At 40.0% G+C, this 14,377-nt stretch overlaps 1 protein-coding gene across 1 annotated transcript; it reads right to left on the bottom strand.

The window, feature by feature from the left end:
* Positions 6,727–7,899, bottom strand: LOC109849630 (peroxidase 5-like). The gene is made up of 2 exons (XM_020419484.1): positions 7,655–7,899; positions 6,727–7,552 (listed from the first exon to the last, which is right to left on the bottom strand). The coding sequence occupies exons 1-2, from the start codon at positions 7,874–7,876 to the stop codon at positions 6,779–6,781; spliced, it is 996 nt and encodes a 331-aa protein (XP_020275073.1). The 5' UTR covers positions 7,877–7,899; the 3' UTR covers positions 6,727–6,778.

Here is a 14,377-nt window from a genome sequence, read left to right on the forward strand (position 1 = left end):
ATCAAACTTGTTGCTCGGAACCACCTTAGTGAGCATATCCACCGGATTATCGTTTATGTGGACTTTCACAATCTCCACATCGCCATCTTCATGAATATCCCGAAGGAAGTGATAACAAACATCAATGTGCTTCATCCTCGCATGAAAAACCTGATTCTTCACCAAATAGATAGCACTCATGCTATCACAATGAATGGTGACGGACCGCTGCGATATACCAAGTTCCTCCAAAAGTCCTCGAAGCCAAATAGCCTCCTTCACAGCCTCTGTAATCGCCATATACTCTACCTCCATCGTAGACAAAGCCACCGTAGACTGTAAGGTGTATCTCCAACACACCGGTGCACGAGTCAAAGTGAACACATACCCCGTCGTAGACCGACGCTTATCCAAATCCCTGGCATAATCCAAATCCATATAGCCAATGCATAGCTGCTCACCTGTAGTATCCCACTCATAAACCAAACCAACATTGAGCGTACCTCGAATGTACCTCAAAATCCATCTCACGACATCCCAATGACCCACTCTTAGATCGTGCATGTATCTCGAAACCATGCTCACTGCCTGTGATAAATCCGACCTCGTACATACCATCATGTACATCAAGCTCCCAACCACGCTCGCATATGGAGTCTTCGACATCAACTCTCTATCTTCAACTGACTTCGGTGAAAGACCAGCTGAAAGCTTCAAATGGGCTCCCAAAGGTACACCAACTAGCTTCATATCCATGCTAATATGGAATCGCAGCTGAAAGCTTCAAATGGGCTCCCAAAGGTACACCAACTAGCTTCATATCCATGCTAATATGGAATCGCTGTAGAACCTTCTTTAAATAAGCTACCTGTGTCAAACAAATTCTGCCCTTCTTCTTATCTCTACTGATCTCCATCCCTAAAATGCGCTTCGCCTCGCCCAAGTCCTTCCTCTCAAACTCATTTGAAAGCTGAACTTTTAAATCATCTATAGCCGACCTGGAAATAGAGGCAACCAACATGTCATCGACATAGAGTAACAAATAAATGTATGCACCTCCTCTCAACTTGCAAAAATACACGCAAGGATCAAACTGGCTCCGAGTGTACGAATAACTAAGCAAACAACTATCAAATCACCTATACCATTGTCAATGAGACTGATTCAAACCGTATAGTGATTTCTTTAACCTGCAAACCAACTTATCTTTCCCTGCAGCCTAGAATCCCAATGGCTGAGTCATATATATTTCTTCATCAAGATCACCATGAAAAAATACCGTCTTCATATCCAACCGATCTAACTCCAAACCATACTATGCCACCAAAGCTAGCAAAATCCGAATCGAAGAATGCTTCACCACGGAGAGAAAACCTCATTGTAATCAATATCTTCCTCCTGTGCATAGCCCTTCGCAACCAACTTAGCCTTGAACCTCAATGGAGTGCCTTCAATGCCCTCCTTCCTCGTGTATACCCACTTGCAACCAATTGCCTTCCGTCCCTTTGGAAGCTTAACAAGCTCCCACGTATCATTCTTGTGAAGAGACTCCATCTCCTCTTGCATAGCTACCTGCCACGAATTAGCATCCGAACTCTGCTCGGCCTCTCTGAATGTAGTAGGTACCAACTCATCGATACTTTCCACCGGAAGTGCATACGCAACTGTGTCGACATACCGTGTTGGCATCTATATGTCTCTCCTCTGTCTCCGAACCGTAATAGAATCCTGAACCTGAGCCGTCAGTCCCTGATCCTGCACATCAGTACTCGTATCCTCCGTGTCACCGTTGTGCTCGCCTTGCGTCACCTCAGTCGGTATTCTAATGGATACTGCACCATCTGGACAATGTGGAGCTGCATTGATCTCCACCACCTATGATATTTCCTCCGTCGGGTCGTTATCCACCTGATGAGAGCTGGGAAGCTTCAAGATAGAAGCCTCATCGAATGTGACGTCTCTACTCAGCACAATCTTTCTATCAACTGGATCCCATAGCTTGTATCCCTTGACACCACGCTTGAACCCTACAAATATGGTCTTCCTAGCTCGAGGTTCCAATTTATCTGTTCTCACATGATAAAATACAGGGCATCTGAATACCTTGAGCTGGTTATAATCTTGTGTTGGCTCTCCCGACCACATCTCCATATAAGTTTTCCCCTCAATCGCAGATGAAGGCAGCCTATTAATGAGGTGGCTCGCATATGTAAGTGCCTCAGCCTAAAAATTCTTCTCCAAAACACTCTGCGATAATAAACATCGGACCTTCTCCAGCAAAGACCGATTTAGCCTCTCTGCCACCCCATTCTGCTGCAGTGTATGACTAACCGTGAAGTGCCTCTCTATGCCGTCGTCTTGACATAGCTGCAGAAAGGGGTCTGAAGTATATTCACTACCGTTGTCGGATCGCAATGTCTTGATCTTTCTCCTAGTCTACAGTTCTAATCTCTTCTTCCACTCCACAAACAAATCTAGGAATTCATTCTTATGTTTCATGGTGTACACCCAACAACGCCTAGAATAGTCATCACAAACGTGACGAACCAATATCGACCACCAAGTGATGTATTCTTTGTGGGACCCCAAACATTTGTGTGCACGTAGTCCAGGATGCCCCTCGTCCTATGAATGGCTATCCCAAACTTCACCTTCGTCTTTTTGCCAAGAACACAGTGCTCACAGAACTCAATTTTCCCACTCTTAGCTCCCTTCAATAGTCCCTGCTAGCACAGCGCCTGTAGTGACTTCTCACCTGTGTTTCCTAACTTGTAATGCCAAAGTCTACTCATGTCTGCCTCTGAAATAGCTGAAGCAACCTGGCCAATCTCGGTGCTTCCCTTCAGATAGTACAAGTTCCGACTGCGAACTCCCTTCATCACCACTAAAGATCCCTTAGTAACCTTTGCTACAGCGTCCTCCAATGTCACATTGAATCCCTTCGCCTCCAAAGCTCCAACTGAGATAAGATTCTTCTTCAGCTGAGGAACAAATCCTCCAAAGCTCCAACTGAGATAAGATTCTTCTTCAGCTGAGGAACAAATCTCACCTCCTTCAATTCACGGACTACTCCATCGTGCATCCGAATCCGCACGGTACCTATCCCACAAATACCACATGACTGATCATTTCCCATGACAATAACACCCCCATCGAGTCTCTCGAACGATGCAAACCAATCTCGCCTAGGGGTCACATAATAAGTAGCGCCGGAATCAAGCATCCAATCTGATGCATCTGCATGGTTCACCTCCGGAGTAATCAGTGGAGAAAAGCTCAAATCATCGGAATCATCGCCTTTCGTAATATTCACCTCATTGGCCTTCGGGCCCTTTTTCTTGCTATTCTCCTTCTCTTTGATCTTTGGACAATCTCTTTTCCAATGTCCCTGCTCCTTATAAAATGCACATTGGTTCTTTCCTAGGTGGTGACGACCTCTTGACTTTGACTTCCCTTTATTACCACCTTTCGGATATAGGCTTCTACCTCGTCGACAAGGCCTCGCCTGAAGTACTAGCACGTGAAGTCTCCTTATCCTTCCTCCTCAAATTGTAATTCGTCAAAGCATTAGTAACTTCACTGTAGCTGATAGAAGATCTTCCATTCAACAAAGTGAGCACTAAGGTATCATACTCCTGTAAGGAGCCCAATAAGATAATAACATTGTACTCATCCGATATCTTCTCATCAATATTCGCCAAGTCTTACAATAACTTCGTATAGTTGTTCACATGAGCCGCAAGCGAGGTGCCTCTGGACATCTGGAATCTGAATAATCTACGCAGCAAATACAACATGTTCTTAACACTCTTCGTAAGGTACTTATTGTTGAGAATTTCCCACATCTTCATCGCAGACATCATCCCAATCACATCATACTTCAGCTCCTGCTCCAAATAAGACCTGATCAGACCACAAGCGTTCATATTCATCTTTTCTCATATCGCCTCTTAATATTTTGGTGGTCTCTCGTGGACCATGATGATCTCCTCCAAGTTCTGAGCATTGAGCGCATCCTGTACGTCGCTCATCCACAAATCAAAGTTGATTTTACCGTCATACTTCACCACACTAATTTTGGTGTTCTGAAAACCAACTTGAACTGTACCCGTCATCGACTTGCTGCTTTCACCTTCTTCTCCAATTACAAACTAACTTCAAATTGCAAAGAAAGATTCAAACTTTGAAAGAAATTTGAAAGGAATAAGAAATTACCCAACTGAACCCTAGATTGGATTCCAAATAGAACTCCTAACCACACGAGGAAAGCGAGATCTCCAACGACAACATCAAATCCTATCTCCACCGAAGCCTAGAACTCTAAGAACCAAGCTTCACACAAGAATCTTCCTCCACCTAATTCTAAAACCCTAGATCTAAAATTTGGGTTCTGATACCACTTGTTGCGCGCAACAGAAATTTTGGCAGCACCTCGGCAGCACAACAAGAGAGTCAGGTTGCAATAGGAATTTCCGTTTCACCAAGGAAACAAGAACCTTAAGCAAAATATCTCAACCAAGTGAGATATCAGTTCTTCCTCTCATCAGTTCTAGGACTGACCTGTCGAGGGAACCTAAATAAGCTATTACAAATCACACAAATAGCAAGACAACCAATTTTACGTGGTTCAACAAATTGCCTACGTCCACGGGGCAAGGAGGGGAGAGATCTACTATTAGAGGGAGAGAATACAACTAGGATTTACAATCTCACAACCTAAACCCTCAAACAATTTCTCAAATCCCTCACACAAATATCTCTCTCAAAAGGGATGCCGTCAAAACCCGTCGAAAAGCCTCTGCGATTTTCTTCTTCAGCCGACTTTACACCTGCGGTTTTCTCCTCGTTTTGCACCCCTCTGCTGCTCTGATTGTGCTTTTCTCCTGCAGCCGCAAAACAGAACTCCTTACACTCCAAAAACCCTAAAAAAATAAATAAATCATATTTATTGGCTTCGTCTCCGAATCCGGGTGCTGATGATTGTGGCCCCCACACTTCCACGAAACCACGTTCACAAATAACACGTAATAACAAGTTCACAAATGTGGTGGGCCCCCACATCACGTGTTCACAGAATATATATAGGAAAACCAAAACTCTATCTCTAGCCTAACTTTTAGTTAGAATGGGATTCAAACTCCTAATCATGATAGATCTCTAACACTATCTAATTCTTATGAAATTATACAAAGAATCAAAGACAATCCTAACAATTCTGCGTACTTCGTCCTAACAAACTCCACTAACCGTCGACAACATATAGGTTGGATTGGTGTGTGTGTTTCTTTCTTTTTTTATGTTGGTGTGTGTGTGTGGGGGTTGGGGGGGGGTGTTGGTTTCGCATCATGGCATTATGTTGGCATAGGGCATAGCCTGCATGCAGGGCTACAGGACATATTGGTTCTTCCCATTTATACGGTTTCTGAGTTATGTATGGAGGCATTGACATATCTCTTGGTATCGTTTGATTCAGGGATGGTCAACTGCTCTATTTTTCACTTTTCGTTTCCTTTACGTGACACTAATATTGTTTGTGGTAAGACCGTTATCACCCCTAGTGTGCATTCAGCTGCCTGGACACTGATTTTGTGCATCAGGAGTCCAATATTACAGCCTCTTGCCTCTTACAACTCTCATTGCTTATCAAGAGGGAACGTTCTATTTACCAATCTAATCATCCTCCCGTTATTTCTAGAGGGGTAGTCATGTTTGTAGCAATACTTTTGGCAGTGCGCGCACCTTGGCCCCTTTGATGGATCATATATTCAATAGCTCTTCACAGCTTTTTGCTTTGCGTTTCAATTAAGACGTGACTTTGACCCCTAAGGCATCTGTGGCATGCTCCCGTTATGGGAAAAGTGTTCCCCGTTCAATAGGCAACCTAGGCATCATGATATATTCCTCTACGTCGTCATTCCAGTGAATTCAGCGGTGACGTCCTAGCAGTTTCCATACGCTGGTGATTAGTTAGAGTTTTAGGAGCTCATGATGGTCTACCGCTATCGGTAGGCGCAACGCTACTAGTCTAGACATTGGTGCATTGTCAATAGTCTTGCTTTTTTTTAACTAGATGATGCTGACTGTGATGAATGCAGAATTCCTCTACTATATAGTTTTGGGATCATTAGTATTTCACATGTTAGACAGGCTCTTAGAACGAAGATTATAGAATATCTATAAATGACAGTGTGACCCACTGGGCGTGACGAAAAAACGTTGCACCCCCGAGTTAACTTGTGCGATCAAGGAGCGCGACACTTCATGAAGTAAATGACTAGAATGAATATGTGCACTCGATGTCGATCTATATTCGCACGCAAACGCAATCTACTAGCTTTATACCATGACGATCACATGACTCTATCCCGCTTATATATAGACCGCTCTACTATCGACCACCCTCCTCGATCGCTACTTAAACATATATAGGAAGAAATTACATCACGATACATCGGAGATACAATTATCGCTACGCCCACTCATATCCAACGGACGATTCCCTCGGAGCTGATGAGTTTGGAAAGCAGTAAAACAGATAAAATACAATGCCTAAAGAAAACCTGCAAGTAGATCTACAATTAGTTTTCAGTCTTCAACATAAAGATACAAAGTTTTTTCTTCTTCTTTCTTTTCTCTTTTTTTCCTTTGATACGAAGATATGAAGGAAATTATTCGTCTTTTCTTTTATTCATTTATTTCTGAATCATTTGAGTGAAACAATTATTAATCATTTGAGTGAAACAATTATTTATTAGGATTAAACACACTTGTAAACAATCACCAATTTAAGCCAACGTCTTCAATTAACAACAATATTGCACTTCCTCCTAATCTCCCCCTGCCTCCCGGTGAGCACCTCAATCGCCCCCATTTTCACCATTGCCTTCCCGAACTTCTTCCTCCACACCCTCGCTCTCATCGTGTTCTCCACCACCATCCTCCTCGTCAGCTCGCTATCATACAGCGTCTGATCTGACCCGAACAACCCCCGACGATGCTCCAAGTTCACATAGTACGCGTTGTCTAGCCTGTTGGGCGTAATCAAATCCATCGTCACTGTCGGATCACTAGCACCCCCAACGGTCCTCGGACATCTTTGCTTCAAGAACGACGCAAACAGCGGATCCAGTGAAGGGTCCTGCGGGTGCGTCGCGTTGAATCTGTAAAGCCTGTCGGCAAAGGACGAGCAGTGGGAGACGCCGAATGAGTGGGCCCCTGATAGAGTGACCATGTCGTCGAGTGTCAGTCCTTTTCGGGCAAAGTTTTCTTTGAGTTGGTCAGCATTGAAGTTCGGAGGAGGGAGGTTTTGCGGGATGTCGTCAATTAGGGAGATTCTGCCGTCGCGTCGGCCAGAGGGGACGGCGTAATTGATGCCGCCGGCAATCAAGGAGGCGTCACGGGCGGCGAAGGCGAGGATGTCGGCGCAAGAGATGGTAGAGGGGCAGATGGACTCGAGCTTTGCTTTGGCTTCATCGATTACTTCGAAGCCTCGGAGGCTCGGATTGTTTGCCGGAGAGTCCTTTTCGGCCCGGGCGCCTGGGAGGGAGTCGAGAAGGACGGAAGCATCACAACCCTGCATTGCAGTCATAATAACACCAATTGTTAGTGAGGCCGCTAGTCGTATATGAACACTTCAACTATGAATTATTACTAAATCATTACTTATAGTACTCACGCGGACGAAACAATCATGAAAGTGCATTCGGATTAGACCGGCCGCAATGCCGGCGTTTGCAACGATGGCTTCCTCGACGACATCGGCGACAATCTTCTCTGCGTGTGGGCACGTATAAGTGTAGAAGCCCACTTTCAGCAAAGAACTACTGGAAGCTGATGACAACATCAATATTGATATCGTCGCCACCAACACCAAAGGGAGGCACTTTAAACAACTCATGATTCTCGATCGATGGGCACTGAAGTTTGAATGCAGTTGATGGATAGTCTCAGTAGTCGTACGTATTTATAAGACAAACATTTGAGAGATTAACAGCTAGCTATCAGCTTGTAGTAGCTTGAGGCGAAAGCAGAGTTGGTAAGTTAACACAAATATAGCTAGGTGGCTATAATATCTCTCTTCTTATTTTAGCAACGAAAGGAAAGCAAGCTAGTACGTTCACAAGAAGACATACTTGGGCCATTGTGCAGGCACTTTGTGACCCTTGCTTGCTGAGTGAAGCCTTACCCAATATGGGATCCTTCTCATTCTTCAACCACAAGCCTGACCCTTGCTTGCTGAGTGTGAAACCTTACCCAATATGGGATCCTTCTCATTCTTCAACCAGAAGCCACATGGTTTATTAAACGTGTAGTCGGTAGAGTTGCCAATTTACATTGTTGAACGTGTAGTTGCTGACATTTTCCTGGGCTTTAATTGTGCGGCTTGGAACCTTGCTTAGTGCATAAAAGGTTAACATGATTGTAATCTAGCTTCAACATTGCCAGCTTTGTTAATTGACTAGACAGAAACTAGTATGAGGAAGTATTTGTTTATTGAAAACAGTAATTTTTATTGTATGTTCCATTCAACAATAAAAGCGTAGCTTACTCAATAACGTGGAAATTAACTAAATCAAGTTAGAGGGTGTTTGTTTGCATACGAGTGAAAGATGAAAGTGAGAAAGTTATTTTCATTTAACGATTTATGTGTTTGTTTGCATGTAAGTGGTTATGAAAGTGTAATACAAAAAAGTTGCCAGATATAATTTAATGTAATTTTAACTTTCCCTAAAAAATGGTGAAGTCACATGGAAGTGACAAAAAAAGTAACTAATTTAGTTAAATGATTTTAATTATACTTTCTAATTAATCTTATTTTGCCACGTCATCTTCACATTGCACTTTCGATAATAATTTAATTTTTCAAACAAACACTGTATTTCACTTGCGTGCTAACATGAGATGTAAAAGTCATTTGTAAAAAAAGTAACTTACATATTTTAAATTCACTTTCGAATTGCCAAACACCCCCTTGTTTTTCATTTATTTCCTTTTATGATAGGAGAAAGTCTAGCGGCAGTTTTATATCTAGACTGCCGTTAGTCACTCGCTTCACAATTGGCCAGTTGTCCCTTCTCTGAATTTGTTAGGGAATGCAGGCACAAGAAAAGAACGTATAGTAAATTATTTTATTTCATCTGTTTGGGAAAGAATTAAAGAAGAAAGATTAAGGAGAATGGGTAATACAGTAAGTTTGTTTATTAATCTGAAGGGTTAAATTTTTTAATCCGTTAGGTTAGTTTCTTTTAATCTTTTTGCTCATTTTTTGTGTTTGGGAATGAAAAATTATGATCATTTTCTTTATAAAAAGAGGGATTATCTCATAAACCATCTAAATATGTTGATTTGTAAACCCCCTCGTTTCGAGAGTTTAACTCATTTTAACCCTTCTAGCTGGGTTGATAAACCATTGTATTTTTTTGGCAAATTATGAGAAGTGTTGGCCTTTTTGTTTTGATGATGTTTTAATAAACAATTTATAACTAATATTGTTTGTCTAGTGCTTGTGTTTTTGCATTCATTCTAGGCAAACAATGTGTTGGAGGTTGGTTGGATTGCGCCTTCATGATGATATCAAGAGGAGGTTGGCGGAATACCGGAATGAAGCCAATACAATTCAAGTCAAATATTCAAGATCAAGCTTCATCTGCATAGTTTACCAAGATCGAGCGTCACGAAGATCAATCAAGCTTGGGTAATTAGTTTAGGTTTTATACTTTGTGTGTAGATACTCTAAGCTCAAATTTCATACACACACAATTTATTGGTTTATACGTTTTTCGTTTTATCCACAAATAAAGTTTTTACAAACAAATAAATATATGTTTATATACATACATGTTGGTTTTCAATGTGGATAAGTTGTTTAGGTTTAACTATATATATATATATATATGAAATAATATACATCTTCATATACACATTTATATATTTCATATTCTATTGTATTTGCAAAAATATTTTGTTTATGGATTGAAGACTTGTTTACACTATTTTCATATCTTTTATAATGTCTACAAATCCATTCAAAAGTGTTTCAAAGTTGTTTGAACTCGTTTTGTAAAAATTAAGTTTTAACAAGTTAATGTTCGTGCATGTTCGTGCATGTTTTTTACAAAACAGATGAGTTTTCACAAATGAGAAGTGATACTTAAGAAATTCTTTCTCTAACATGTTTATATATATGTTTAGAAACTTCCCTCAAATGTTTATCATTTTTTGAGTTGATTTACCGTTTTCAATTGATTTTACAAAATCGTGTATGTCATCAGATTTCAGAAAACTGTAAATTTGTATTCAAACATTTATTTCTAATAAATAGGAACTGATATTTCAGAAATTCTTCCTCTAACATGTTCATATATATGTTTAGAAACTTCTCCCAAATTTCATAATTTTTAGAATTGATTTACTATTTTTAATTGATTTTACAAAACCAGATACGCAAAAAAATCAGATCTGCCAGGTTTGCTACAGTGCCACGGTCGACCGCTACAGTAGCCGCGGTCGACCACGCAGTGTACTATTGCAATAACGGCTATTTTTACAGATTTTGGATTTTGGTCTTTTTTTTTGGGTTTTGGCCTATTGTTTTGAGCAACTATAAATACTCTTCAACCCTCTACATTCAGATGTACTTAACAAAAGTTTTTAATTAAGTTTTACAAGAGTTTAAGGGTGTTTAAGAGTTTGTTTCAAGTTTGTTTGTGAAGAAGTTTTCACAAGAGGAAGAGGAGACTATTAATTCTTGTTTGGGCTTTAATTTCTCATCTCCAACACTCTTGATTTTCAGAGAAGTTTTCCTAAACTTGATTTCTAGCTTATTACGTATTTATTGTTGATTATCTTTTCTTTAAGCTAGAATTTACATTGAGTTTAGTTTTGTTATTTCTTATTGTTTACACACACAACCATTGAGCTTTAGTATTTTACACATATTGTATAATTGGGTTGTGGGAGTGTGACTTTGAGTGTGAGCTTTAATTGTGTTCTCATCCATATTAGAGAACAAACACTTTATTATTATGCCTAATTTTGTAGATCGCTTTGTAATACACGGAGTTTCCAAGAGGAGTGGCGTTGATAGTAAATCCTAGGGAGATGTTGTAAATCCGAGCACTTGAGGAAGACACGTGATAGAGACCAACACTTAGAGAGTGTAGAGTGGGATTGCAAAAGTGTGAATTGTAAAATTTTCGGTGAGCTAGAAAACCGAGTGTGAGGTGTAAACGTTTTTAAGTGAACGTCGAAAACCTGGTTGTGATAGTGGAGATCTCCTCAAGGTGAGGAACGGAGACGTAGGTCAAGTGGTTGACCGAACTCTGTAATCATATCTCGTATTTGCATTGTTTATTTGCGCACTATCACTCTTATTTATTTAATCTTGTTTATATTTATTTCACCATTGTGTTAATTGCTTATCCTCGCATATATATCTTATTGCATATCATATTTGCTAGGATATTTGTTAATAAGTTTTAATTTGACATAAATCGGATTAGATTAGCACATTACCTTATTCCCCCCCCCCCCCCCCCCCCCCCCCTCCTCTAGGGACTAACACTCAGAAGGGATACATTCTGACAACCTCCTCAACAACTGAGAGTTACAAATTGACGACTCTCACATTTCAAATACAAGGATTACAAGATGATGATTTTTGCAGAGCTTGAAAAAAAGATTACAAGTTGATGATCTCTTCAAAGAAAAACACAAAATTCATCACCGCGTTCCAAGTTCAAAACACGGAGCTCATCACCGCGTTCTAAGTTCATAACGCGAAGCTCATCACCGCGTTCCAAGTTCAAAACGCGAAGCTCAGCTCCGCGTTTCATAAGCTAAATACGAAGGTCGTTTCTAGAACGCGAACCTCGCGTTTGACCCATGAAAATTCCCTAGAGGGAGGTGAATAGGGCAATATGCTAATCTAATCCGATTTTATGCCAAATTAAAACTTACTAACAATTATATCCTAGCAAGTGATGTATACGAGTTATATATGCAAGGATATGAAAACATGAATAAACAATATAGTGGGTGATATAGGCAAAGTGACAATGGCGATATAAGAAAACAACTCAAAAATATGTGCGCCAAAATAAACACAAACAAACGATATGTTCACAAGGTTCGGTCAACCCACGACCTACGTCCCCGCTCCTCACCTCGAGGAGATCTCTACTATATCACCACACACCCGGTTTGGAAGCCAGAACTTCTTCACAATCCTCACAATCGGTTTTCTAGCTCACCGAAAACTTTCTCAATCTCTTAATGTAACCACACTCTACAACCTCAAGTGTTGGCCTCTCACGTGTCGCCTTCCTTAAGTGCTAGAAATTACTATCTCTCATTAGGCATTACCACCTACCCCACTCCTCTTGGAATCGACCACGTCTCTCATCACACACTCCTCTCGGTGTACAAGTGTATTACAATGTGAATCTCATACTTAAGGCTCAAATACAAATATTTGTTCTCTACTATGGATGAGCACACAAAGAAAGCTCACTCTCAATGTTACAAACCCACAACCCCAAATTATACTACGTACGAAATATTATAAGCTCAATGTGGGTGTGTGTAGCAAAGAGACAAAACAAATATAAACTCAATGTAAATCTAGCTAATGAAATTATGATCTAACGTATAAATAGCTAGAATTGAGTTTAAGAAAAACTTCTCTATATAACAAGAGTAGGAGAGATGAAGTTGAAGCTCAAATAAGGAATGAATGATCTCTTCTTGCTCTTGTAAAACTTTCTTCACAAAACAAACTTGTAAACACACTCAAACACACTTTAAACACTTGTAAAACTCTTTCTTTGATCATCTTAGAAGTATGAGGGCATAGGGTATATATAGGATCATGAAACAACCCCAAAAACCAAGATAAAACAAGCAAAAAGATAAAAAAAAACATCAAATATGGAAAACTAGCCTTTATAGGCAACGGTAACTGTGTTAGACCATAGGGGGGTGATTAGTGTCTAAGGCTAATCTAATTCGATTTTATGCCAACTAAAACTAATTCAAATATTATTCTTACAAGATAGATATATAATATGTTATGAGCAAGAATATGCAATATGAACAAGAGTTTGTCATTGCTTGTTGGTTCCCTCGACATTCAGACCTAGAATTGCTGAGAGGATGAATGTATATCTCACTTTGTTGAGATATTTTACTTTCTATTCCTGTTTCCTTTGAGAAACAAAAATATAGAGGTTGACTTGTGCTTTTGTGAAAACGAAAGTTAGAGCTATCTCTCAGGTGATATCGCTTCCGTGGTGTGAGGACGTGACTCTGCGCCCTACACTTCAGATTGAGTACGCAGATTTTTTATACGACAACGTTTGGTGGCACTTTATATGTTACTTCTATTTACTTCGGTTCACCAGTACTATGCTATTCAGAAAAATTGTTTAATGTAAACTTGAGCTCTATTTATGTTGGCTAGCCAGTTTTACGCTACTCTGAAAAATTGTTAATGTTTCATAAACAACTGATTAACGTTCTTTCTCTAGCTCAACTTAGGGCTAGCAAAGAGGTGCAAGAAGTAATGTAAGAAATATAGAGCATTGTATTTTAAGCGTAATTCTCTCATGAAACAGAAACTGCCACATAGTAAAAGCCTGAAGACTGAGGACAATTTTATTTCTTAACCATTAAACTTAATTTATTGACAACTTTAATTGTATTAGAAATACTTATCCGCAGCATCGCTAACACTACTTGCAATATTGGCTCCCTCTATGACAGCATCAGTTTCACTGCGAATATGTTTGACAAAATTCCCAGCAGCTTCTAAGCATTTTCTAGGAAAATCAAAATAATTCCGTAACTCAACATAGGACTTTGCAAAATTCTTTGACGTAGCATAAATTTTAGCTTGCTTTAGAAGTGAATCCCCATCTGTAATATTCTTGGAGCACAACTCTAATTGTACCTTAACCGATGCATCCTTCTCGTTCTTCAACTCAGAGGCAATTTTGCTTTGAAGAGCTACGACATCTGCAGTAACAATATCAATCGAAATTACGGCAAGCTCTTTGAATTTGGCGTTTTGGCTTCGTGAATCGTGCGCAAAAAACTCATTGCATTGTGGAACACGGACGTAGTATCCTTCAAGGATATCGCACACCAAATCAAGATCACCGGTAGATGCTGACGATGTTGAGAAGAATTGGAAGAAGAACAGAAAAGTCGCAAGAACATTGAGAAACATAGATCTCTTCATTTCCACCCCACCTTTTCTTAAAAAAATTTTAAATATAGAGTATTAGGGTGTAGTACGATATTTATGGAGATCGTCAACATTTATATAGTCCATGGATCTGAGAGGAATGTACCAATGAGTCGATGCCTGATTGATTTCATAGAGATTCTGTGAATATTA

This window comes from Asparagus officinalis, chromosome 7 (genome assembly GCF_001876935.1).
Source record: "Asparagus officinalis chromosome 7, Aspof.V1, whole genome shotgun sequence".
Lineage (NCBI taxonomy): Eukaryota > Viridiplantae > Streptophyta > Magnoliopsida > Asparagales > Asparagaceae > Asparagus > Asparagus officinalis.

Excerpts from the sequence above, each read along its gene's own strand:
- LOC109849630 (XM_020419484.1), bottom strand. The coding sequence starts at position 7,876 with ATGAGTTGTTTAAAGTGCCTCCCTTTGGTGTTGGTGGCGACGATATCA. Across the intron at positions 7,553-7,654 it reads TTCATGATTGTTTCGTCCGC|GGTTGTGATGCTTCCGTCCT; the intron begins GTGAGTACTATA and ends ACTGCAATGCAG.